At 50.9% G+C, this 27,651-nt stretch overlaps 1 protein-coding gene across 1 annotated transcript; it reads left to right on the forward strand.

Moving 5' to 3' along the window:
- Positions 1 to 750: 750 nt before the first annotated feature.
- Positions 751 to 3,365, forward strand: DDIT4 (DNA damage inducible transcript 4). Its single transcript, XM_032256302.1, has 3 exons — positions 751 to 1,401; positions 1,493 to 1,757; positions 2,041 to 3,365. The coding sequence occupies exons 2-3, from the start codon at positions 1,553 to 1,555 to the stop codon at positions 2,532 to 2,534; spliced, it is 699 nt and encodes a 232-aa protein (XP_032112193.1). The 5' UTR covers positions 751 to 1,401; positions 1,493 to 1,552; the 3' UTR covers positions 2,535 to 3,365.
- Positions 3,366 to 27,651: the final 24,286 nt, after the last annotated feature.

The raw sequence follows: 27,651 nt of genomic DNA on the forward strand, positions 1-27,651 counted from the left end.
CAAGCCTGACCCGAGGCAAGGCCCGCCTATCTGGTTAGGTTTCTTGCCCGCCCCACCCCGGGGGCCCTGGGCATCTGATGTAAGTTCAGCTCCCTCTTCCATCAGGGTCCCCATGTCCCAGATTGGTAAACCTTTAGAGAAATAAAGGTCGAGTACGTCCCAACCTTCACCCACCCTCAGCAACTACAGTTAGCCTCCTCGCACTGCTACCAGGCCAGATTTCCTGCGGCCCCGCCTGAATGACGAAACACGGGATGACCATTGCACATTCCCTGGCTTTTCCGGAGACCTCGGTCCTCGGTCCTGATGCAACCGTCTGGGTCTTTTACACAAAGCGCTGGGCGAGGGCTGGGCGCTAGGACCCGGCGGGCGCCCGGGCAGGGAGGCCCGGCTGTGCTGCCTGCAGTCCGCGGGGCTGGCGGATGGGTCACTGAGTCCATCTGCTGTGGATCCTCGTTTCCATCCTTGCACTGGGTGCTATGAAACCGGGCCCATCCACACTCCTCTAACCACCCTCTTCAAGCCCTCTCCTTGAGAGCATTTGGAGGTTGGAAGCGGATAGGATTTGGGGGCCAGGCTCTTATGGGACAGGGATCCCTATGAGCCCACGTCCTGGGGCTGTAAAGTAACAACCAGGATGGGCAGGTGGGGCCTTGGGAAAGGGGCAGCACGGTGCCCGGAGCTGCCCAGGCTGTGGACCCCACCCCCATATCACGACCCTTTGCAAAGCAGGGACCGAGGGGGTAAGAGCGCGAAGGCAGACCGGGCTAACGTCTGCTCCCCGCGCCGCTGTCCCAAGGGCATCCCCCCCGTGTGCCCAGTTGTGCCCGAAGCTCTCAGGATCGAGGACGCTGGGGGCAACCGTTTTCCTTGCCCGCCGCCCCCTCACGCTTCCCTGCCTTTCCCCTCAGCCTAGTCACGGGCTGTCCCCTCCCCCAGCAACACAACCCTATAATAAACAAGTCTTTCCGTGATCCTCCCCTGCCGCGAGCGCCCTCCGGGACCTTGGCAGCTGCAGCAGCCGCGGATCCTTTCCAGAAAGGGGGCGTGGCGGTGGGTCGGGGTTCGGCCGCGAGCGTTCGGGGGCTCAATGGGGGCGGGGCCCGGCCGCTGTCACCGGGCAGGAGAGAACGTTGCTTACGTGCGCCAGGAGCCCATTGGCCGAGGCGGGCCACACTCCCGGGCCTGGATTGGGCCGTGGCACAGAGAAGGCGTGGCCTCGCCGCGCTAGTCCTTATAGGCTGCTCCGCGCTGGTGCTGGGGAGCAGCAGACCAAAGGGGAGGTGCGGTTGTGGAGCAGGCACAGGTCTGGGCCGCGCTCGGTGGTTGGTACCGGTTCGCACACCCATTCAACCAGCAGGACGCACTAGTCCTAGCAGTTCTCGCTGACCGCGCTAGCTGGTGAGTGTCCCTTCTGTGTGTGGGTCCTAGAGCTCGCGGTCTGGTCTGGTCCCCAGACTGACGCCAGGTCGGTGCCCCTCTTGTCTTACAGCGGATTCTGCGCTCCGGCATTCCGAGCTCATCAGCAAACGCCCTGGCGTCTGTCCTCACCATGCCTAGCCTTTGGGACCGCTTCTCGTCGTCGTCCACCTCCTCTTCGCCCTCGTCCTTGTCCCGCACTCCCACCCCAGACCGGCCGCCGCGCTCAGCCTGGGGGTCGGCGGCCCGAGAGGAGGGGCTTGACCGCTGCACGAGCCTGGAGAGCTCGGACTGCGAGTCTCTGGACAGCAGCAACAGTGGCTTCGGGCCGGAGGAAGGTGAGCGGTGAGCGGTGGGCGGGTGCCGAGGCGACTCAAGGGGCCGGGAAGGTGGGGAAGCGCCGGTGCTGGAAGGAGTCAGAGCCACCTTGGCTTCCTATCCCTTCGGGACCCAGATTGCCTGGGGGCAGGGGGAATTGGAGTATAGGGTACGAGAGTGAGGCGGAAACTGAGGCACAGAGTGGGAAGGAGCGTTGGTTTCTTAAGGAAACAGCACCTCCCCCGCCTGTGCGTTTTCTTTTGAAGCCAGTTAATATCCGTCCCTGTGTGCTCTCCCTTCCAGACTCGGCTTACCTGGATGGGGTGTCGTTGCCTGACTTCGAGCTGCTCAGTGATCCTGAGGATGAACACCTGTGTGCCAACCTGATGCAGCTGCTGCAAGAGAGTCTGGCCCAGGCGCGGCTGGGCTCGCGGCGCCCTGCGCGCCTGCTGATGCCTGGCCAGCTGGTGAGCCAGGTGGGCAAAGAACTACTTCGCCTGGCCTACAGCGAGCCGTGTGGCCTGCGGGGGGCGCTGCTGGACGTCTGCGTGGAGCAGGGCAAGAGCTGCCACAGCGTGGGCCAGCTGGCACTCGACCCCAGCCTGGTGCCCACCTTCCAGCTGACTCTCGTGCTGCGCCTGGACTCACGCCTCTGGCCCAAGATCCAGGGGCTGTTTAGCTCCGCCAACTCTCCCTTCCTCCCTGGCTTCAGCCAGTCCCTGACGCTGAGCACTGGCTTCCGGGTCATCAAGAAGAAGCTTTACAGCTCAGAACAGCTGCTCATTGAGGAGTGTTGAACTTCAACCTAGGGGGGTCGACAGTGCCTCCCAGGGCAGAGAAGACTGAACTTTTTGGGTGGAGACTTTTGGGCAGGAGCTGAGGGACTGATTCCTGTGGTTGGAAAACAGGCAGCCACCTAAGGTGGAGGGTGAGGGAACACGGTTTCCCAGGAAGCTCACTGAGTTGTGTGCAGGTGGCTAATTTTTGGGGACACAGACCCCTCAGTACTGTAGCATGAAACAAAGGCTTAGGGGCCAACAAGGCTTCTGGCTGGATGTGTGTGTAGCATGTACCTTATTATTTTTATTACTGACAGTTAACAGTGGTGTGACAGCCAGAGAGCAGCTGGGCTGCTCCGGCCTCGGCCCGGCCCGGGTGAAGGGGCCGGTGCTCCTTAGAGCAGCTGGAGGGAGGGGGGAGGTCGTGGAGGTGGTTTGTGTATCTTACTGGTCTGAAGGGACCAAGCGTGTTTGTCATTTGTTTCATAGCTTTTGTTTTTCTGATCGGAGCATCACTACTGACCTGTTGTAGGCAGCTATCTTACAGACGCATGAATGTAAGAGTAGGAAGGGGTGGGTGTCTGGGATCACTTGGGATCTTTGACACTTGAAAAAATACACCTGGGAGCTGCGGTCAACCCTTCCCCCATGGAGTACTGCCAAGCTGAGCTGAGCTGGGAGGGGAGGGGCCGAGAGGGTGGGGGCTGGAACCCCTCCCCGGCAGGGTCTTCCATCTAGAACTGTTTACATGAAGATAAGATACTCACTGTTCATGAATACACTTGATGTTCAAGTATTAAGACCTATGCAATATTTTTTACTTTTCTAATAAACATGTTTGTTAAAACAGTTGGTTGAGTCTCTCATCATTGCCATGAAGCGAAAAGGAGGGAGGTGGGTGCTAGTGAAAGGCAAGTCTCATCAGGCCCTGGGGTCCACCTGTGTGTTCCTCCATCCCTTTCCGGGACTGCCTGCCAGCATGGTGGCACTGGTATGTGTATCGTGCCATCTGTGCCAAGAACCCTTGGCCCTGTGCTGGCTGAAGCTACCAGGAGAACACACTGGAAAGCCCCTGAAGGTAGGGGATGAGTCAGACCTCCCAGCAAGCCAGAGTCTCCAGAGGGAGAGCTCACCTGGCTGCCTGGGTTAGAAGGCCCAGACCTGAGGGCCCACTGACCCCAAGGTTTTTTTTTTTTTATTTTTTTTATTAAGACAGGCTTTCACCGTGTTGGTCAGGCTGGTCTTGAACTCCTGACCTCAGGTGATCCGCCCGCCTTGGCCTCCAAAGTGCTTGGATTACACACGTGAGCCACCACGCCCGGCCGACCCCAAGGTCTTTAACAAGCAGTAAAAGAACTAGGAAAGACCTTTTTTTCTTTCTGGAAGAAAAATCAGTTCTATCTTTTCTGCAGTCATGAAAATTACAAGTCTTATCTTTGGATATAAAAAGGCTAAAAGGGAGAGTTTCAAAAAGTCTACTTAGCTCATGCCTCTCACTGGACAAGGAACCAAGAGGGACATGAGCTGCCACTGGAAGGAAGTCTGGACCAGGTGGGCACAGAACTGCCTGTGCACACACAGGGGAGGGAAGGAGTGCTAAGGGCTTAGAGAGGAAGGAGAATGCAGGCCTATCTTTCTTCACATTGCCCTGGGTGACCTGGACGCCCTCTGTGGCCTCAACTCATTGCATACCGGTGGCTCACACCTGTAATCCCAGTGCTTTCAGAGGCCGAAGTGGGAGGATTGCTTGAGCCCAGGAGTTTGAGACCCTGTATCTCCAAAAAATTAAGGAATTAGCCCAGCATAGTGTCATGCACCTGTGGTCCCAGCTACTTTGGATACTGAGTCCAGGAGTTCAAGGCTACAGCCTGGGTGACAGCAAGACTGTCTCTAAAAACAAAAGAATCATTGTGCACTCTGGGCTCTAAATTCCTTATCAGAGAAGTTGGCAAATTAGGGTTGAGCCAGATGAAGGGCAAAGCCTTTCCCCCTTCTTCCCTGGGACTACATCCAGCCACACCAACTGGCCTTTGGAGAGTTCCTATCTCCCTTGTTTCTCTTCCTGGTCCCAGACAGGCCTTGTTTGCTCAAGACTGTAAAACAGTGGTTATTCCACTTGAGTGTTCGTAATTAGATTGCTTGGGGCCCTCGTGAAGATTCTCAGTGCATCTGGGCCAGGGCCCCAAAAATCTGCAATTACATCAGGGATTCCGATGGATGGTCCTAAACTTTATGATGACTTAGAAAAGCCACCTCCTGTTGGTAGAATGAAGTGACTTGTCCCCCAAAATGAATGAACTGGAGTTAGAAGTGCATTTGGAAATGGTGAGAACAGTGAAGAAGACACCCAGGGCAGTGTTCAGAAAGCCCTCACACCCATTTTCTTAGCACATCCTCCTAATAACCACCCTGTAAGGGGTGGGTGGGGCAGGGGTTTATAATGTTTTACAGGTTGGTAAATGCAGGCCCAAGCCCTGGAATGGTCATCTTCTTAGTTAAGGTCTGACTTTGTCCACTCCCAGCCTTCTGAGGTTCAAGGGCTGGGAGTAAAGCAAGCTTGACGCCTGGGCTGGGTCTGAAGGGCACTTTCCCAGGAACTGAGATCTGTGCCAATGCTCATGACCCTGCCTCCCCAGTCTCAAAAGAGAAGCAAGGAAACAACTGTCTGTCTTCAGGGTAGATAGTCTTGTTGGTATTTGGGGCCTGCTCTGGTCAGCATTAGCCCCTCTCCAGGCCAAGGAGGCAGCTGAGCCCAGCACCGAGCCTTTTCTTAGATAGTCGGACTAAGGCCAAATCAAAGCTTGGGTTCCCAAGATAGCTCAGCTGAGATAACTGACTTTCCTCATTTTCATAGGACCTGAAAATCCTCCTGCAGCAGGACAGAAGGGTCCCGGAGTGGGAGACCTATAGCTGGAGTCTCACAGTTAGGGGAAGAGGGTTGCTGAGGCCCAAGACAGTTCTGAGTCCGGAGGTCTCCTAAGAAGTGGCAGGGAGCTTTGCCCCAGGTACTGGACTCCCTAAGAGAAAATGGAGCACACTTCTTTGTTGTTAAGCCGGAAAGCTAAGAAAGCTTATAAAGACTTACACATTGGTAAATGCTTTCAGAAATTGTCCTATTTAGCAAGGCCCTGTCTGAGAAAGGAAGAAAGGAAAGAATAAAAAGAAAAAAAAGAAAGGAAAGGAAAGGAAAAAGATTGCCCTATTGGGCCTAGAAAATGTGTACTGATTCCCTCCCTTCATAAAGGATTCCCTCTCTTATTCCTATGTCCCACCTCATCAGGTCAATGCTCTACAATCTGCCATGGTTCCCTGTTACCAGATTCCACTGCCGTCCTTTTAGGACATTTGGTGTTGGACCCTATACTCCCTACAGAGGCTCACTTCCCACCATTCCCCTTATTTGGGGGCAAGTCAGTACAAACTGCCCTTTTATCTGGCCCCAGACTCTGCTCATTCTAGTGCCTCCCACCAAGGATGTGGTTCCTCTGTTTTGCTGGCAAGCCCTGTCCTTCCTTTAAGGCCTAGAGCAAGTTCCAGCCTTTTTATGGCTCCTTTCTGCCTCCCCTCCCCCCACCCTTCACAATTGCAGTGTGAAAACATGGCATACAATGATCTCATTGTATGCACTTGTTTTGTATCCCCCTAGTTCTATAGAACACCCCTAGGTTCTCCTCAGGCCTGGCACACAGTGGTTAACTAAGCATTGGGTGTCTGAGCCCTGGGTCATGCCCCCTCCCTAAGCTCAGAGAACATAAGATTCCCTCACCAGCCTCAGACTCTCAGGCTACAAGGAGAGGAGGGCGGGGTTAGAAACAGTTGCTGTTTTCATTAGCCTACTGCCTAGTTTAGAGGAATATTAATGGCTGAAGTCCTGGAAGGGAGGTAGTGTCCTTAGTGGCTAAGGCCACCTGCATTAGTGAAATCAGGATTTCAAATCCCAGCTCAGCCATTTCCTAGCCAATTACCTGGAGCAAGTCACTTTACCTCTCTAAGCTTCAGTTTCCTCATCTGTAAAGTGGGAATGATAGTGAGGAAATGATACACGTAACAACATTACTAGGGCCCCCATGAGCAGTGGAAGCCCAGGACTGGAAAGAAGATGGCATCCTGATCATGGCAGAGCGGGCTGCGCAGCAAGTGCCTTTAGGAGGACTATCCTTTGATTCCTGTTCCCTCTAACAGTTTTGTTTCGTTTTGAGATGGAGTTTTGCTCTTTTTACCCAGGCTGGAGTGCAACAGTGCGATCTTGGCTCACCACAACCTCCGTCTCCCAGGTTCAAGCGATTCTTCTGCCTCAGCCTCCCAAGTAGCTGGGATTACAGGTGTGTGCCACCATGCCCGGCTCATTTTGTAGTTTTAGTCGAGACAGGATTTCTCCATGTAGATCAGGCTGGTCTTGAACTCCCAACCTCAGGTGATCTACCTACCTCGGCCTCCCAAAGTGCTGGGAGGTGTGAGCCACTGCGCCTGGCCTCTAACAGCTTTTCTTTTCTTTTTTTTTTTTTTTTTTTTTTTGAGACGGAATTTCACTCATGTTACCCAGGCTGGAGTGCAATGGCGCAATCTCGGCTCACCGCAACCTCCGCCTCCTGGGTTCAGGCAATTCTGCCTCAGCCTCCTGAGTAGCTGGGATTACAGGCACGCACCACCATGCCCAGCTAATTTTTTTTGTATTTTTAGTAGAGACGGGGTTTCACCATGTTGACCAGGATGGTCTCGATCTCTTGACCTCGTGATCCACCCGCCTCGGCCTCCCAACGTGCTGGGATTACAGGCTTGAGCCACCGCGCCCGGCCACTCTAACAGCTTTTCAAAGTTATGGTCTTGGCTGGGAGCTGTGGCTCACACCTGTAATCCCAGCACTTTGGGAGACCAAGGCAAGTGGATCATGAGGTCTGGAGTTCAAGACCAGCCTGGCCAAGATGTTGAAATCCCGTCTCTACTAAAACTACAAAAATTAACCAGGTGTGGTGGCAGGCACCTGCAATCCCAGTTACTCGGGAGGCTGAGGCAGGATAATCGCTTGAACCTGGGTGGCAGAGGTTGAAAAAAAAAAAGCAAAATTACCGTCTTAACAGCCATGTTGGCTGGGCACTGGTGGCTCACACCTGTAATCCCAGGCACTTTGGAAGGCCAAGGTGGGGGGATTGCTTGAGCCCAAGAGTTCAAGACCAACCTAAGCAACACAGTGAGGCCCCTCTAATTAAATAAATAAATACATTTTTAACAGCCATGTCAACATATGACCTTAACAAATTCAAAAGAAAAACAAGGCTGGCACAGTGGTTTATGCTTGTAATCCCAGCACTTTGGGAGGCCAAGGCTGGTGGTTCACTTGAGGTCAGGAATTCGAGACCAGCCTGGTCAACATGGCAACACCGGTCTCGACTAAAAATACAAAAACTGGCTAATGTGGTGGTGCGTGCATGTGGTCCCAGCAATTCGAGAGGCTGAGGCAGGAGAATTGCTTGCACTCGGAAGGCAGAGGTTACAGTGGTGGGGTTTGCGGTGGGCCGAGATTGCACCATTTCACTCCAGCTTGGGCAACAAGAGCAAAACTCTGTCTCAAATTTAAAAAAAAAAAGAAGCTGATATCAAAATGTTCTTCTGGTTAGGTGCAGTAATCTCAGCGCTTTGGGAGGCCAAGGCGGGTGGATCGCCTCTACTAAAAATACAAAAATTAGCTGGCTGTGGTGGCACACGCCTGTAATCTCATTTTTTTTTCAACTGAATCTTGCTCTGTCACCCAGGCTGGAGTGCAATGGCACCATCTGGGCTCACTGCAACCTCCGACTCCTGGACTCATGCAATACTCCTGCCTTAGCCTCCCAAGTAGCTGTGACTGCAGGAGCCTACCACCAAGCCCAGCTAATTTTTATATTTTTAGTCCAGGCGGGGTTTCACCATGTTGGTCAGGCTGGTCTCAAATTCCTGACCTCAGATGATCTGCCCACCTCGGCCTCCCAAAGTGCTGGGATTAAAGGCATGAGCCACTGAGCCGAGCCCTTTTTTAGGTATACATAAATAGCTAGGTATGTGGTATGTGCCTGTAGGCCTAGCTAGCTACTCAGGAGGCTGAGGCAGGAGAATTGCTTGAGCCCAAGAGTTCAAGGCTAGTCTGGGTAACATAGAGAGACCCAGACTCTAAAAAATAAAAATAATTTTTATAGGCCGGGCGCAGTGACTCACACCTGTAATCCCAGTACTTTGGGAGGCCGAGGCGGGTGGATCACGAGGTCAAGAGATCGAGAACCATCCTGGTCAAATGGTGAAACCCCGTCTCTACTAAAAATACAAAAAATCAGCTGGGCATGGTGGCACATGCCTGTAATCCCAGCTACTCAGGAGGCTGAGGCAGGAGAATTGCCTGAACCCAGGAGGCGGAGGTTGTGGTGAGCCGAGATTGCGCCATTGCACTCCAGCCTGGGTAACAAGAGTGAAACTCCGTCTCAAAAAAAAAAATAAATAAAATAAATAAATAAATAAAAATAAAAATAAAAATAAAAATAAAAATAATTTTTATATATACACAAAAATTAACTCAAAGTGGAAAGTGTATCATAAGTCTAAATGGAAGAGCTAAACTATAAAACTCTCAGAAGAAATATGGGAGTAAATCTTCACAATCTCAGATCAGGCAATTATTTCTTAGATAAGATTCCAAAAGTACAAATGATAAGAAAGAAGACGACAAGTTGGATTTTATGAAAATTAAAAACAGTTGTGCTTCAAAGGACACCATTAAGAAAGTGAAAAGACTGAAATACCACCCACAGGGGGCCAAAAAAAAGAATGAAAGTGAAAAGACAACCCACAGACTGAGAGAAAAATATTCAGATATTCAGATCCTTTGCTCACTGTTTATTTGAATTGTAAGAGTTTCTTATGCATTCTAGAAGCAAAGGCCACTGCACAGGCCAGGTGGCTGGACACGGTGGCTCATGCCTGTAATTCCAGCACTTTGGGAGGCCGAGGCAGGCGGATTGCCTGAGGTCAGGAGTTTGAGACCAGCCTGGCCAGCATGGTGAAACACTGTCTCTACTAAAAATACAAAAATTAGCTGGGCATGGTGGTACACGCCGATAACCCCAGCCACTTGGTAAGTTGAGGTAGGAGAATTGCTTGAACCTGGGAGGCAGAGGTTGCAGTGAGCCGAAATTGTGACATTGCACTCCAGCCTGGGCAACAGAACAAGTCTCCGTACCAAAAACAAAAAAAAACAAAAAACAGTTCGGCAGTTCCTCAGAATGCTAACCATGGAGTTACCATAGGACCTAGCAATTTCACTTCTAGGTATATACTCAAGAGAAATGAAAACATATGTCTACACAAAAAAAGTTGTACATGAATGTTCATAGCAGTATTATTCACAATAGCCAAAAAGTGGAAGCAACCCAAACATCCATCAACAGACTTTAAACGAAGTATGGCATAGCCACACAATGGAACATTAGTTGGCAAAAAAAAAAAAAAAAAGAAAGGCAATTCTGATACATGCTATAACATGGCTGAGCTTCCAAAACATTCTGCTAAATGAAAGATGCATGTCATAAAGGATGACATATTGTATGATTCCATTTATATGAAATGTCCAGAATACGAAAATCCATAGAGACGGAAAGTAGGTTAGTGGTTGCCTAGGGCTGGGAGTTTGAGGAAAAGAGTGGGTGACTGCTCATGGGTACTGAGTTACTTTTTGGGGTGATGAAAATATTCTAAAACTGACTGTGTTGATGGATGCGGAACTCTGAACATACTAAAATGCATTGAAATTGGTGATATGTCAATTATATCAATAAAGTTTTTAAAAATACACATTTGTCAAAATTCATGGAATTGTACATCTAAAAAAAAGGTACATTTTGCTACATGCAAATTATACCTCAATTAAAAAAAATTAACACTCCCAAAAAAGCATATAAAATAAGCTCTGGGCTGGGTGCAGTGGCTCATGCCTGTAATCCCAGCACTTTGGGAGGCCAAGGCAGGCAGATCACCAGAGGTCAGGAGTTTGAGACTAGCCTGACCAATACAATGAACCCCTGAATCTCCCAAAAATACAAAAATTAGCACCTGGGAGGCTGAGGCAGGAGAATTGTTTGAACCTGGGAAGCGGAGGTTGCTGTGAGCTGAGATCGAGCCATTGCACCCCAGCCTGGGCAACAGAGTGAGACTCCATCTCAAAAAAAAAAAGCTCTGGAAGTTTAAAAAGTAAATTATGGCTCCATAATTGTAGTTCAATTTAGTGTAAATATGGTAAAATTTCACTAAGAAAAGGAAAGCAAAGAGAAGCTACGATTACTTTGGCTCTATTTTTTTTTATTGTCTGTCTCGGTCAATAGAATGTCAGTTTTTGCCTGCCTAGCCTTGTGCCTGGCTTATAGAAAATGCTAAGAGAGCTGGGAACCTCATGCCTGTAATCCTAGCACTTTGGAAGGCCGAGGCAGGCAGATCACAAGGTCAGGAGTTCAAGACCAGTCTGGCCAACATAGTGAAACTCCGTCTCTACTAAAAACACACACAAAAAAATTAGCCGGGTGTGGTAGTGTGTGTGCCTGTAATCCCAGTTACTCAGGAGGCAAAGGCAGGAGAATCGTGTGAACCCAGGAGGTAGAGGTTGCAGTGAGCCGAGATCACGCCATTGCACTCCAGCCCCGGTGACAGTGTGACAGGCGGGAAGGATGAAAAGGACCGTGACAGCTCAAGTCCAGCATTTTCTGGAGAGGCCTATTTGGGCTACTTTCAAGCACTTTACTATTATTAGTATTTAAGATTATGATGATTATTATTATTTTTTAAGACGGGGTTTCACCATGTTGGTCAGGCTGGTCTTCAACTCCCAACCTCAGGTGATCCGCCCACCTTGGCCTCCAAAGTGCTTGGATTACAGGCAGAAGCCACGACGCCTGACCAAACTATTATTATTTTTAAATTCCCTCCATAAGGCTATATTATTATTATTTTTGAGACAGAGTTTTGCTCTTGTCTCCGAGACTGGAGTGCAGTGGCACGATTTCGGCTCACTGCAACCTCTGACTCCCAGCTTCAAGCAATTTGCCTGCCTCTGCCTCCGAGTAGCTGGAATTACAGGTGCGTGCCACCACGCCTGGCTAATTTTTGTACTTTTAGTAGAGACAGGGTTTCACCATGTTGGCCAGGCTGGTTTCAAACTCCTGCCCTCAGATGGTTCGCCCACCTTGTCCTCCCAAAGTGCTGGGATTACAGGTGTGAGCCACTGCGCCCAGCCCAAGCACTTTATTATTATTACTACTACTATTGTGGTGAAATACACATAATATAAATTTTGCCATCTGAACCGTTTTTGAGCATATGATTTAGTAATGTTAAGTATATTCTCATCATTGTACAATCAATCTCCAGAACTTTTTCCCTTTTCTAAAATTGACACTCTATACCCATTAAACAATTCATTTCCTCCTCCCGTGGCAACCCCCATTCTAATTTCTGTCTCTAGAAATTTGACTATTCTAGGTACTTATATAAGTGGAACTATGTAGTATTTGTCTTTTTGTGACTGATTTATTTCACTTTGCATAATATCCTTATGGTTCATGCATGTGGTAGCACGTGACAACATTTCCTTCCTTTTTCAGTCTGCATAGTACTCCGTTGCATGCACACACCACATTTTGCTTATCCACTCATCTGTCACAGACACTTGGATTGCTCCCATTCTTTGGTTATTGTGAGAAAGCTGCTACGCACATGGGTGTACAGTTACCTCATCAAGTCTCTACTGTCACTTCTTTCAGGTGTAGACTCAGAAACAGAATTGTTGAATCATATGGTAATGATTTTTCATCTTTTGAGAACCTGACATACTATTTTCCATAGTGGTTGCACCATTTTACACTCACACCACCAGTGCACGACACTTCCAAACAATTTTGTGCCCCACTACACCCCAGTCCCACTCCAAATGCCTCAACAGGCAAGTCCTGCTGCACCCACTCCTACAAGGTGGTAAGTGGTGAGGGGCCAGATGAGAGCTCGGGATCTCCAGCATTCTAGGATGTTCTAGGAAGTGGGAGGAGAGGGTTGAGAACTGCACACTGTACCATAGGGCTACAAGAAAGGGCAGGCTTGGGACTGAAGAGGGTAAATAGCCCACATTTATGGAATCTTTTGCATCTTCAACTCACTTATCACCAACTACAAAATAGCTACCACTATTTTTATTCCCATTTTACAGATGAGGAAACCAAGCAACAGGGGGCAACAGAAGGAGCTTGGACTGGGAACGGGGAGACCTGTGGTTTTGCCTGAGTTTTCCACTGACCCTTGTTTCTTCATCTTTGAACTGAGGGGATGGGACTGGATGACACTGAAGAAAGATTCTTTGAGGCACAGCTCAGCTGCTGCCACTGCTGTTTTCCTCCCGCCCCACCCGATTTCCCTCCCTGGGTTCAAGCCTGGGGCGGGGCTCAGGGTAAGAACAGAGCCTTCTTGCAGGTCACTAAGCAAATGCTTGACTGCTTTCTGGGGCGTGTCTAAGTCTGGAAGGAGAACGTTAAGAAGAAATTTCCACAGCCCTTCCCCCATTGGGGGATTTTCCACTCTGCCTGGGCAGACATGCCTCTCAGGTTCCCCGGAGCCAAGCTCTGGCAATCCGTAGGTTTCATTGAATGGCTCAGCTCAGTGCTAGGAGAAATGTTCTGGGTCTTGCCCTAGGAAAGGGGCAAGTTTGTTGAGGAGGCACAACTGATCTAAAAAGACGAAGTGGGGTTGGAGGCAGGATGGTACAAAATCAAGTATTCAGTCTAGAAGAACCCCAGAGAGAGACCAGGGGAGACAGAAGCCATCATGGGGAACTTCCTAGAATAAGGAACTAGATTTGGAGGGGGCAAAGGAGACTTGCTAGGCAGACAGGAGAATGCAGAACAGATGAGGGGCCAGGCTTGGTGGCTCACATTTGTAATCCCAGCACTTTGGGAGGCCGAGGCAGACAGATCACTTGAGGTCAGGAGTTCAAGACCAGCCTGGCTAACATGGCGAAACCCTGTCTCTACTAAATATGCAAAAATTAGCCAGGCATGGTGGCACATGCCTGCAATCCCAGCTACTTGGTAGGCTGAGGCAGGAGAATCACTTGAACCCAGGAGGCGGAGGTTGCAGTGAGCCCAGATAGCATCACTGCACTCCAGCCTGGGTGACAGAGTGAGACTCTATCTATCTCAAAAAAAAAAAAAAGAACAGATAAGGAAGAAAAAAACATGGCCCTGCTTTGTGAAGCAGACTGAGGAATACGGAAGACAGACAGCTGGTGCTGGGGCTGGTGCTGCGGCCCCTGTTCTTTCCGGTCCCACTGCGGGAACACTCTTCCCTCAGAGCGTCCCCTGGCCAGCTACTAGGGCATCAGGTTCAGCTCACTGTCCCCTGCTCCACAAGGCAGCATGCCCTGGCCACCCCTGCGAAAGCAGCCATCCTCTAGTGCAGCTCTGCATTTCTTTTCTTTTTTTTTTTTGAGACAGAGTTTCACTCTTGTTGCTCAGGCCGGAGTGCAGTGGCATGATCTCGGCTCACTGCAACCCCTGTCTCCCGGGTTCAAGCGATTTTCCTGCCTCAGCCTCCGAGTAGCTGGGATTACACGAATGCTCACCACCACACCAGGCTAATTTTTTGTATTTTTAGTAGAGACGGGGTTTCACCATGTTGGTCAAGCTGGTCTCAAACTCCTGACCTTGTGATCCACCTGCCTCGGCCTCCCAAAGTGCTGGGATTACAGGCGTGAGCCACCATGCCTGGCCTGCAGCTCCACATTTCATTTTCTCCACAGCCCTTAACAGCACCCGAAGTTAGCCTGTGTGTTTGTTCAGTGATCGCCTCCCTTCTACAGGATGGGAGTTCCATGACAGCAGAGGCATTGCTGGGCTGGTTCTCCAAATCCTAGGAGCCTGGCACATAGCTAGCTCAGTAATTGTTTTTTACTTTTTGTTGCTCTGTCACCCGGCTGGAGTGCAGTGGCACAAACACAGTTCACTGCAGCCTCAACTGCCCAGGCTCAAGTCATCCTCCCACCTCAGCCTCCCGAGTAGCTGGGACCACAGACATGCACCACCACTCCCAGCTAATGTTTTATTGTTCTTATTGTTATTCGTAGAGATGGGAATCTCACTTTGTTGCCTAGGCTGGTCTCAAATTCTTGGGCTCAATCGATCCTCCCACCTTTGCCTCCCAAATTGTTGGGATTACAAGTGTGAGCCACCACACCCAAACTCAGTAAATATTGTTGAGATTCACTGAACTGTACTTTGGAATGTCATGGTAAAAGGAAGCCTGTAGGTCATGTGAGGTGGCTCATGCAGCAATCCCAGCACTTTGGGAGGCCGAGGCAGGCAGATCATCTGAGGTCAGGAATTTGAGACCAGCCTGACCAACATGGCGAAACCCCGTCTCTACTAAAAATACAAAAATTAGCCAGGCGTGGAAGCACGCATCTGTAGTCCCAGCTACTCAGGAGGCTGAGGCAGGAGAATCCCTTGAACCTGGGAGGTAAAGGTTGCGGTGAGCCGGGATTGCACCACTGCACTCCAGCCTGGGTGACAGAGCAAGACTCCGTCTCAAAAAAAAAAAAAAGGAAGCTTATAATAACAATTTTTTTTCTGAGTACCTACTATATGCCAGGCACTGTGCTAAGTGCCTTACAAACATTATCTCATATTTTCCTCTGAGGAACTCTATGGGAGAGGTGCTAGCTGTTTTATAGGTGAGGAAACTGAGGCCCAGAGAGGTTGGTGAAGTTGCTCAAGGACACACAGACAGGATTTGAGCCTCCACATTTAACCTCTAGTCTAGCAGTGTCCAACAGAACTACAATACAAAGCTGGGCGCGGTGGCTCATGCCTATAATCCCAGCACTTTGGGAGGCCAAGGCGGGGAGATCACCTGAGGTCAAGAGTTCGAGACCAGCCTGGCCAACATGGTGAAACCCTGTCTCTACCAAAAATACAAAAATTAGCTGGGCATGGTGGCAGGCACCTGTAATCTCAGCTACTTGGGAGGCTGAGGCATGAGACTCACTTGAACCCAGGAGGGAGAAGTTGCCGTGAGCCGCGATGATAGCACTGCACTCCAGCCTGGTGGATAGAATAAGACTCTGTCTCAAAAAAAAAAAAAAAGAAATATAATATGAGCCAAATAAGTAATTTAAAATTTTCCAGTAGCCTTATTAAAATATAGAACCAGGTGAAATTAATAACATATTTTATTTAGTTTGACATAAAAATAGCATCATTAGGCCGGGCACAGTGGCTCACGCCTGTAATCCTAGCACCTTGGGAGGCCGAAGTGGGAGGATCACCTGAAGTCAGGAGTTCAAGACCAGCCTAACCAACATGGAAAACCCTGTCCCTACTAAAAATACAAAAAAATTAGCCAGGCATGGTGGCACATGCCTGTAGTCCCAGCTACTTGGGAGGCTGAGGCAGAAGAATTGCTTGAACCTGGAAGACAGAGGTTGTGGAGCCAAGATCGTGCCACTGCACTCCAGCCTGGGAGACAGAGTAAGACTCTGTCTCAAAAAAAAAAAGGGGGGGATCATCAAACATGAATCAATATAAAATTTTGAATTAGATATTTTACATTTCTTTAACTCTCCAAAATCTGGTAACTAGTTTATATTTACAGCATTTGCTAAATTTTCATCAGTAAAATGATCTGTATTTAGATTTCATAAAATTTGCAGTTAAAAAAGTAGATTCATGTACCCAAGTTGTTCCAAACATCCTTTAACATTTTCCGGCCAGGCGCGGTGGCTCAAGCCTGTAATCCCAGCACTTTGGGAGGCCGAGGCGGGTGGATCACGAGGTCAAGAGATTGAGACCATCCTGGTCAACATGGTGAAACCCCGTCTCTACTAAAAATACAAAAAATTAGCTGGGCATGGTGGTGTGTGCCTGTAATCCCAGCTACTCAGGAGGCTGAGGCAGGAGAATTGCCTGAACCCAGGAGGCGGAGGTTGCGGTGAGCCAAGATCACGCCATTGCACTCCAGCCTGGGTAACATGAGTGAAACTCCGTCTCAAAAAAAAAAAAAAAAAAAAAAAAAAAACCATTTTCCAATATCTGAAATGAGTATCACTTTTTTTTGTTGTTGAGACAGAGTCTTGCTCTGTTGCCCGGGCTGGAGTGCGATGCTGCAATCTCAGCTCATTGCAACCTCCACCTCCTGGGTTCAAGTGATTCTCCTGACTCAGCCTCCTGAGTAGCTGGGACTACAGGTGCCTGGTGCCTACCACCATGCCTGGCTACCTTTTGTATTTTTAGTAGAGATGGAGTTTCACCATGTTGGCCAGATAGTCTTGAACTCCTGACCTCGTGATCTGCCTGCCTTGGCCTCCCAAAGTGCTCGGATTACAGGTATGAGCCACCTCATCTGGCTGAGTATCATTTTTTAAACTTAAATGACTTAAATGTATATTAATTAAAATTAAATAATTTTTTTTTGAGATAGTGTCTCGCTCTGTCATCTGAGCTAGAGTGCAGTGGCACAATCTCGGCTCACTGCAACTTTCGCCTCCCGGGTTCAAGTGATTCTCCAGCCTCAGTCTCCTGAGTAGCTGGGATTAACAGGTGCCTGCCACCATGCCCAGGTAAGTTTTGTATTTTTAGTAGAGACAGGGATTCTCCTTGTTGGCTAGGTTGGTCTCGAACCCCTGACCTCAGGCGATCTGCCTGCCTCAACCTCCCAAAGTGCTGGGATTACAGGAGGGAGCCACTGCGCCCAGCCAATTAAATAAAATGTAAAGTGATCTCCTCAGCAGCACTAGGTATATGTCAAGCACTCGACAGCCACACATGGCCCGTGGCCTCCATGTTGGAAGGCACAGCTGTGAGCTGTATAGCCTTGTCTGGCATGAGGGTTGGATGGGTAGGAGAGGGAGGCTGGAGTCAAGAGGCCGGTGGGAGAACTCCGTAGCCAACTAGGGACCAGCTATGGAAGGGAAAGGTGGGGACAACAGAGACAGGCAGGCCTGGGCCCACCTAAAAATGAGACAGGATTCCCAGCCATGACACCCACCAAGGTACACAGGTCTGGCCCACTAGCTCACAAAGGGAGTATCCACGGTGGGCTCTTCCTACTAAGGAAGTGATGGCCCCAGACTCTTGGGTAGAGCTCCTGTGCCCTCCTACACTACTACAAAGGGATCTGGGGGATGTATGATACTGCATCTGAGCACGCTCCAGCTCTGTGGGTGGTCTTCCTCTTATCTCTCCCATCTATGGGCAGCTGGGGTGGGGTGGTTAAGTACGTGGTCCTGGTTAAGCAACTCTGAAGTCAGATACACCTGGGTTCCAGCCCCAGCTCGGCCAATTCCTTACTGTGTGACCTTGGACAAGTCAAGTCTCCTCTCTGAGCCTCAGTTTCCTCATCTGGAAAATGAAGACAAATAATGAAATGTTGTAAGACTCTAATGATGTCTGCAGAGTGCCCAGCCCAATCAATCAAATGATCAATTAACAATCATTGTTATTCCCAGGTACCGTCCTTTTCCTGTTAAAAACAGGAAAGTAAGCCAGGCGTGATAGCCCACCCCTAGAATCCTAGCTATTAATATTTAGGAAGCTGAGGCAGGAGGATCACTTGAGCCCAGGAATCCAGCCTGGACAACATAGTGAGACCCCATCTCTACAAAAACATTAAAAAATTAAAAATTATTTCAGAATAGGAAAATAGATTGGAGAATGTTGGCGATTATTGGAAAGGAGAGGGCAGAGGTGAGATGAAGGGGGTTAATTCCCATGGTGGGGGGTCCCCTTCTAGAACTCCCCCACCTTTCCTGCTGGGGATCCTGCCTCATTTTTAGGTGGGCCCAGGCCTGCCTGTCTCTGTTTCCCCCCTTCCCTCCAACAGACTTGGTTAATCAGCAGGGGTGGGGAGGGGCCCACTGCTCCCAGAAGCCGTAGGTGCTGGAGCATGAGGTAAGAATGACCAAGAGCCACCTTCCAGAAATGGGGAGAATGACTCAAACGGAATCAGGAGCGGGTGAGGTCACCCTGGGTACCTGGAGTTACTCAGAGTGACACTGATACATGCCTGGCAGGAGTGATGGATGACCAAGGCTCCAGGAAAGCAGGTGGGGCTAGAACCACCCAAGACAAGGAAACTGTTGGGTTTGAAACTCCAGGTGAGCAGAGCATGGCCTGAGAGCAGTGGCAGAGGCTAAAAGTGGGCTTGGTCTGGGTGTCTTTGAGGGTGGGGTAGTTCCAACTCTCCCCCACTGAGTCAGCACCCCACTTTGGCCAGAAATAGTGAGATCTGTGACCTCAGCTTCGCCCACTGCAACTCCACAGTCCCCAAACCTTTGCTCTGCTGGGTCCTCCCAAGTGTAAGAGCTGACACAGCCCTGAGCAGCCCACTGTCCTCTGCCCTGCCAAGTCTTCTAACTCTCGTCACCTTGTCCTACATCATTTCTTCCCTTGTGTGACACCCCCTCCTGGAATTGGTGCCCCAGAGGTGGGAAAAACCTACCCTGCTCACTGCTCTATCTCCAGGGCATAGCTCAGACTCTGGCATATATGAGTGCTTAGTAGAAACTTGATGGGGTATTAAAGTCGAGACCTGGGTGGGTTCTCATTGCATTTCTAACACTCCTTAGGTGGCTTTGGGCCCACCCCTCTAAGCCTTGTTTCCACATTTGTAAAGTGGCAAACCATCGCTTTGAAGAACCGGGAAGAACCAGGTCACAAGGCAGGGAGGATGAAGCATCCAGCCTGTTTTACCAAGTTTCCGACGGCTAATCCTTCAGATGCAGCTTGTAAGCAGGTCAATTACAGAATAGGAAACTGAGGTACAACGAAGTCATGATTAGAAGATTGCAAAGGGGGACCAGTCAAGGCCTCCCCAACACCCTGCAAGCCCGTCTAGGAGCTCTGGTTATGTCACTCTCATTCAGTCCACCTGGGAGGTGCCATCCACAGGTCCTGAAGTGTGTGGCCTGTCCCTGCTGTGTAAGGTGGCCCTCCCCACTCTGCTTCCTCTTTGAGGTGACTCCTAGTGGTAGGCAAATGCTGGAAGACAGCAGAGATGGCTGCCTCTGGTGTTGGGGTCTGGAGTCAAAGAGCCAGGGGTTGGGGGGGTGTTCATCATCCATAAGTATCCACTTAACTTTCACTATACTCCAAGAGGGAGGCAGTCCAGCCCAGTGGTGAGATGCTCCCACTGTGGAGTCAGGCTGGTGGCTGGTGTTGGCCTTGGGACAGTCCTTCCTTTTTTTTTTTTTTTTTTTTGAAACCGAGTCTCACTCTGTCACCCAGGCTGGAGTGGTGCAACGGCACAATCTCGGCTCACTGCAAACTCCGTCTCCTGGGTTCAAGCAATTTTCCTGCCTCAGCCTCCCGAGTAGCTGGGATTAACAGGTGCCTGCCGCCATGCCCAACTAAGTTTTGTATTTTTAGTAGAGACAGGGATTCTCCTTGTTGGCCAGGCTGGTCTCAAACTCCTGACCTCAGGCGATCTGCCCACCTCGGCCTCCCAAAGTGCCAGGATTACAGGTGTGAGCCACTTCGCCCAGCCTGGGGCAGTCCTTCCTAATCCCTAGTGTCCTACCTAAAAACATGCCTTTGAGGGTGCAGTGCACTCAGCAGTCAGCACAGAGTCCCACTTACCATCAACACTCAACAAACAGCATGTGTTGTTAGTTTTTGTCTGTTTTGAAACAGAGTCTCACTCTGTAGCCCAGGCTAGAGTGCAGTGGTGCAATCATGGCTCACTGCAGCCTTGATCTCCTGGGCTCAAGTGATTCTCCCACCTCAGACTCCCAAATTCCTAGGATTACAGGCATGAGCCACTGTGCCCAGCCAGTTTTTTAGCCTGTCAGCTCTGTGAGAAACACTTGTTATGGTCATTGGGTACCCACAGCTTTGACCCTTAGCACGTGCTCAGGTGGATGAGTGGATGAGTGAATGAGTGGAAGAGAGAAAGGAAGAGAAAGCAGGAGAGAGAAGAGGAAGAATGAAGGAAGGGTTGAGTTTGTTCTGGAAGCTCCCAACTTCCATTCCCACCACACTCTCCCTCTGCCCCTAGCACACCAGGGAACTGACTCAGGGCTCTCCTCTTACCAGGTGCTGCGTGGGGTTCAGAGAGAAGAGCCGATCTGAAATGGGGCACTGGTCTGAACCCTGGACCTGGTGCTCGCCATTGACTGAACTTAGCCACTTAAATATTCTCCCCTGTAAAATGGGAGTGCTACCCCGCTGAATTGCAGGAAGACCAAAAGATGTATATGAATACATTTGTTAACTAAAGAGCGTTAGGGATTCTCCAGGGTAGAGATAGGCAGTGCAGGCTCTAGAACCAGACTTGTGTTCACATCCCTGCTCCACTGCTTGGAGACCTTTGGCAAAGTCCTTAACTCCCCTGGGCTTTAGTTTTCTCATCTGTAAAACAGGGATTATACTAGTTCCTATCTCATAGACTTGTTATAAAGATTAATGAGATAATGCATGAGAAGCTTTTGAATCAGTGCACAGCACAGATTAGGCGATCAATCAGTGGTGTCCACGATCGAGTGCCTGATATGTGCCTGCTGTCAGGAAGGATGCTGTGAACTACTTCACACTAAATGTTAATGAATAATAAGATCTATGATGCTTGGGTGGGTGTGGAGGCTCATGCCTGTGATCCTAGCACTTTGGGAAGCCAAGGCAAGTGGATTGCCTGAGGTCAGGAGTTTGAGACCAGCCTGGCCAACATGGCAAAATCCTGTCTCTATTAAAAATACAAAAATTAGCCTGCATGGTGGCTGGCACCTGTAATCTCAGCTACTTGGGAGGCTGAGGCAGGAGAATCGCTTGAACCCTGGGGGCAGAGGTTGCAGTGAGCCGTGATCACACCACTTCACTCCAGCCTGGGCGACAAGAGTGAAACTGTCTCAAAAAAAAGAAAGATCATCTACTGTATTCTCTCTCTGTCTCTCAGGGGCATATGAATCTTAACAGGAATTAAAGAAGTGAAACCCCATCTAATTATGGGTTTAAAAAATAAAACAGGCATACAGGGGGTAGGTGAGGGCCTTCCTAGGCTCCCTCAAAATCACAGCTGCTGTCCACTGCACAAATCCTGCGTGGTCCCAGAGAGGGACCACACACAGGGGAAGGGGAACATAGTGCCAGTCCCCGAGGAAGCTCGCCTCTGCTGGAGAAACAGGAGGCAGCTGGCCCCCAGGACACTGCATCACTCCAGCTAAACCCGGAGGCACTTCCATGGTGGCAGTGGCCTAGGCTGAAGCAATCAGAAGGGCTTCAAGGACCCTCCAGGGAGCAACAGAAGCCAGGGTCAGGGGGCGGGGACAGGCACCAGATGTGGCACCAAGAAATGTTCTAGTGGGTGTCAGGATTATTTTTCATTATCCTCAGAATTTGATCAAACCCATTTATTATTATTAGTATTATTACTAAGACGGAGTTTTGCTCTTGTTCCCCATGCTGGAGTGCAGTGGTGCCATCTTGGCTCACTGCAACCTCTGCCTCCCAGGTTCAAGAGCCTTACTTTCCAATCCATTTCTCCCTGACTGGCACCTGTAGTAGAAGGTGCAGAGGGAGTCAGGAGGTGGGCTCTGAAGCCCTGGCATTGGGACGTTAGCAATGGGCACTCATTCGATATCTCTTCAGTTCCTCCTTTGGGGAAACCCTCTTCCCTCCTTCCTTTTCAGCCCATTGGAGCAGGGAAGGCTGCAGGTGTGGGGCCTGTGAATAGACTTGCCAATCAACATGGGATTATTCCTGCCCTGCCCCTGGTATCTGTGTGGTCATGTGACCCCAATTGTCCAGTTAGAGTGAAACCCAGGATGTGTGTCACAATTCCCAAGGACAGAGCCTGTTTTCTACTCAACTAGAACTTGGGATGATGAACCCCTGCAGCTGCAGCAGATGCTCATGGAGCACAAATCCTTCCTAAGACGGCAAAGGCAAAGTAGAAAGACTCTGGGATATGAGTCTTCATGAAGTCATGGCATCTCCAGATCAAGTCATGCTTGCAGTTCTCAGTTTCCTGAGCCAGTAGATTCCCTTTTTAGCACAAACCAGTTTGAGTCAGGCTTTCTGGCAGTTGCATTATTAAGAGTCTGACATTTGACCAGGCACGGTGGCTCATGCCTGTAATCCCAGCATTTTGGGAAGCTGAGGTGGGTGGATCACCTAAGGTCGGGAGTTCGAGACCAGCCTGACCAACATAGAGAAACCCCATTTCTACTAAAAATACAAAATTAGCCGAGTGTGGTGGTGCATGCCTGTAATCCCAGCTACTCAGGAGGCTGAGGCAGGAAAATTGCTTGAACCCAGGAGGCAGAGGTTGCAGTGAGCAGAGGTCGCGACCATTGTACTCCAGCCTGGGCGACAGCAAGACTCTGTCTCAAAAAAAAAAAAAAAAGAAAACAAAAAAAAGAGTCTGACATTCACATGGTGAACTTTCTTAACCTCTCTAAACTTCAGTTTTCTCATCTGCAAAATGGGAATGAGAACATAATATTTTTTTAGGAGAAAGAGTTGTTCTGGGATAATTAAAAGGGTCGGCCAGGGTCCGACACTTAACATAGGGCCCAATGCCCCATAGGGCTAAAAAAAAATCAGCTCTCAGGTGCTCCATAAGTGTTAACGACCAGGCAGGCAGCTCTGGCCCCTGAGGTGAATTGTGAGGGAATCTGGACAAAAGCCTCTTCCTGTGACTCTGTGAAAATCCTGTTATGGGGGGCGGGGGCACGCCTGCAGGGTGGCACCAAGAAATGTTCTAGTGAGTATCAGGATTATTTTTCATTATCCTCAGAATTTGATCAAACCCATTTATTATTATTATTATTATTACTAAGACGGAATTTCACTCTTGTTCCCCACGCTGGAGTGCAGTGGCGCATCTCGGCCCACCGCAACCTCTGCCTCCCAGGTTCAGGGGATTCTCCTGCTTCAGCTTCTGGGGTAGTTGGGATTACCGGCAGGTGCCACCACGCCTGGCTAATTGATCAAACCCATTTTACAGATGAGGAACATGATGCTTAGAGATTAGGTCCAGTCTGATGCCAAGTTCAGCCACTGTCCTGGTTCAGGCCCTCTGCTGCAGCATATCAGTGCTGCCCCACGTGGGTCACGCCTTGCCAGGCCTCAACCTCAACTAGGCTAAGCTAAACGGTCTGTTCTTAAATGGGGCTTCCAGAGGGAACCTCGGCCTGTTTTGAAAGGACAACAAGGAGTCAGAAACACTTTCTCCCTCCTTCCCCTGAGGGGTGGGCTCCATCTTCTTTCTTTCTTTTTAGAGAAGGGGTCTCCCTATCTTGCCCAGGCTGGTCTCAAACGATCCTCCCTCCTTGACCTCCCAAAGTGATGGGTTTAAGATGAGAGCCACGGCGCCCTGCCTCTATGTTCTTTAATTCGCTGTACCTGGCCCAGGGACCTCTGCCGATAAAGCTGTTTCCCCTTTCTGATGTCCTGGAGTGAAGGCGCTGTTACCAGTTCGCGGCGGTTAACCCCACAGAGACAGCCTGACGCAGATTTGCTACGGGAAACCACAGAGTCTCACGGCTTGGCACGAACCCTTCCTTCCGGGCCGGCCAGGATGCCTGCGGGTGGGGGTGGGCGCGGCACCTCCCACTTCCCCCCAGATAACCACCAACCGGCCACATCATTCTCACGTCTGGGAACTGAGCTCACTCGGGGCTTTTCCTACGTGGCCCACTTCAACCTGTTTCCTCATCTGCAAAAGGAGCACAAGGATAGCATCCACCTATTTCAGGGTCGTTTTGAGGGAATCGTGGAGAGAAAGCTAGGGTTTTCAGCACACGGATCAGCACAAAGTAGATGTCCGCCCCTCCTCCCCTACTCGGCGCCCCTCCTCCCCTACTCGGCGCCCCTCCTCCCCCACTCCCCGCCCCTCCTCCCCCACTCCCCGCCCCTCCTCCCCCACTCCCCGCCCCTCCTCCCCCACTCCCCGCCCCAGCCGAGACAGGAAGGCTGGCGTGCCCTAGACCACAGGCGGGGTTTGCACAGGGTTCCCTGCAACTCCGAGCCCGGGGTCCTTCCACGCCTGAGCTCAGTGTTCAGCCAGTGGGGTCCTTCCACCCCCTTCCTTAATATTTTCCTCCTCTGCCTCCTCCCCGCCTGCACGGCGTCCGCCTCCGCCAGGCGGTCCTCGGAAACGTCCGGGCCGCAGCCCCGGCCCTCCCCGGCGACCCGGGTGGCCTCCTCCCTCGGCGCCCCCCAGCTCCGCGCCTCCCTGGCTTTGCCCGAGGCCCGCCCCGCGAGCGCGACCCCGACTCCAGTCCCAAGCCACGGCTGCGCCACGGGGGAAGGCCACGAGGAGCGGGATCGGGGGCCCGCGGGTCTCCCTGACGGACTCGGGGAGACTCATCGCCCGCTAATCCCCCAACTGGGTTGCACCAGGTCTGCCTTGGCTGGTCTCTTCTGCTGGCGGAGGAGGGACCTCGGCTTGGTGACCAGTGAAGAGGCTCGCGGGGTGCTCTCGGCTGCCATGGCAACGGAGCGGCCGCCCGCTTCCCCGCGGGGCGGAGCCTGCTCTCCCAGGACCGGCCACATCGCGGTCACATGCTGTGGCCCTAATCCTAAATTAGCATAAGGTGGGGGTCGGAAGTTGAGGAACAACTCGGACCTAAACCCTTGACAAATGCCCACAGCGTAGACAAGTCCCGGCACGCCCAAAATAGATAAGAGAAGGCTGCCTGGAAGAGGGACACGGTGAGGAGGGTCTGCTGAAACGGACAAAGAAACCACTTGAGGGTCGTGGAGTGGACTAGGCACGGCGGGGGCAGGCAGGGAGTGGGGTCGGTGCTTAGCAAGCAGATTAGGGTTTCCAAGCCAAGACCCGCCCAGGGCAGGGTGGGGAACCAAGGCGAGCAGCTGCGCTGAACTGTGGGTCTCACACTGTCCTTCAGTCTCCCGGAGGAAGAGGGAGCCAAGGATCACCGAGGTCATTCCCTTGCCTCAGGCAGCTGCACCCCACCTTAGGTACAGTCATGTCCGGTCTTGAGCATTCATTAACCTCGTATTCTTCCCGGGAAGAGGAAGGTGACCAGGTTCATTGTCCCCATTTCATAAATGAGAAAACTGATGCCTGCCTGCTCAAGTAGCTCACCCTTGGGCCCTGGGGCCTGGCATTGGGCCCAAGCAGGGCCTTTCCAGGGAAGCCCCAGCCCGCAGTTCTGACTGCCCATCTTTGCTGATGGTGCAGGGATGCCAGGGCCAACTGAGCCCCATGTTGAGTTGGGGTCAGAACCCCGTCCCCCGCATCTGATAACCCTGGGTGGGGATGTGTCTGACTCCCTCCTCAGTCACTCTGGGAGAGAGTCCAGTGTTGCCCCACGCTTGTGGCCTCCAGAAGCCCACAGTCTAATGGGGAGACGGACCTACAGGGACCACATGCTGTGGGAAAAGCTGCAGGGGTGATGTGGACAAAGCACAGGGGAACACAGGAGCAGGGGTGCTGAGTCAGCCCAGGGAAGTCAGGGAAGGCCTCACAGAGGAGGCAGCCCCAACACAAGATGCAGAGGCGTTTGCTGGGCAGCCACACAAGGGGGACACCATCCCAACTTCAGGCAAGACCCAGGCTGCAAAGTAAATGCCAAAGACGGTGCTGTGTGCTCCATGGTTGGTTGCCTTCAGCCCCCACCTTTGTGTGTGTGTGTGTGTGAGAGAGAGAGAGACAGAGTCTCGCTCTGTCACCCAGACTGGAGTGCAGTGATGTAATCTCAGCTCACTGCAACCTCTGCCTCTCAGGTTCAAGTGATTCTCCTGCCTCAGGCTCCCGAGTAGCTGGGACTATACGTGCATGCCACCGTGCCTGGCTAATTTTTGTATTTTTAGTAGATACAGGATTTCACCATGTTGACCCAGATTGTCTTGATCTCTTGACCTCATGATCCACTTGCCTCAGTCTCCCAAAGTGCTGGGACTACAGGTGCACGCCACCACACCTGGCTCAGCCCCCTTCTGAATCAGCAGGCAACCACATACACTTTTCTCTAACTGGCAGATTCATGGAGACTCAAGAACTTTTTCAAGACCCCACTTTGAGAAGCACTGGATTAGAAGTGAACACTGTCTGGCTCAACCCAGTGGCTCACATCTGTAATCTGATCACTTTGGGAGGCTCAGGTGGGCGGGTCTCTTGAGGTCAGGAGTTCAAGACCAGCTTGACCAATATGGTAAAACCCCATCTCTACTAAAAATTATCCAGGCATGTTGGTGCACACCTGTAGTCCCAGCTACCTGGGAAGCCAACACACGAGAATCACTTGAACTGTTAGGCCGAGTTTTCAGTGAGCTGAGATCACACCACTGCACTCCAGCCTGGGTGACAGAGAGAGACTCTGTCTCAAAAAAAAAAAAAAAAAAAAAAGGCCAGGCATGGTGGCTCATGCTTGTCACCTCCGCTCTTTGGGAGGCCAAGGCTGGCAGATCACGAGGTCAGGAGTTTGAGACCAGCCTGGCCCACAGAGTGAAACCCCATCTCTATTAAAAATACAAAAATTAGCTTGGCGTGGTGGTGGGTGCCTGTAGTTCCAGCTACTTGGGAGGCTGAGGCAGGAGAATCACTTGAACCCAGGAGGCAGAGGTTGCAGTGAGCGGAGATCGCACCGCTACACTCCAGCCTGGGCAACAGAGCTAGACTCCATGTCAAAAAAAAATTGCCAGGCAAGGGCACGGTGGCTCATGCCTGTAATCCCAGCACTTTGGGAGGCTGCAGTGGGCAGATCACCTGAGGTCAGGAGTTTGAGACAAGCCTGGCCAACATGGCGAAACCCTGCCTCTACTAAAAATGCCAAAAAAAAAAATTAGCTGGGCATGGTGGCACATGCCTGTAATCCCAGCATTTTGGGAGGCTGAGGCAGGTGGATCACTTGAGATCAGAAGTTGGAGACCAGCCTGGCCAGCATGGTAAAAACCCATCTGTACTAAGAATACAAAAATTAGCCGGGCGTGGTTGGTGGGCTCCTGTAATCCCAGCTACCTGGGAGGCTGAGACAGGAGAATCACTTGCCCAGGAGGCACAGATTGCAGTAAGTTGAGATCATGCCACTGCACTCCAGCCTGGGTGACAGGGCAAGACTCCATCTCCAAAAAAAAGTTAACACTGTCAAGTATACTACATATAACTGCATGGATGAATCCCA

Source organism: Sapajus apella, unplaced genomic scaffold (genome assembly GCF_009761245.1).
Source record: "Sapajus apella isolate SASKATOON/1434 unplaced genomic scaffold, GSC_monkey_1.0 scaffold94, whole genome shotgun sequence".
Classification (NCBI taxonomy): domain Eukaryota; kingdom Metazoa; phylum Chordata; class Mammalia; order Primates; family Cebidae; genus Sapajus; species Sapajus apella.

Bases quoted from the DNA above. Each gene is read 5' to 3' on its own strand.
- DDIT4 (XM_032256302.1), top strand. From the start codon at position 1,553: ATGCCTAGCCTTTGGGACCGCTTCTCGTCGTCGTCCACCTCCTCTTCG. The intron at 1,758-2,040 runs GTGAGCGGTGAG...TCTCCCTTCCAG, and splicing joins TGGCTTCGGGCCGGAGGAAG to ACTCGGCTTACCTGGATGGG.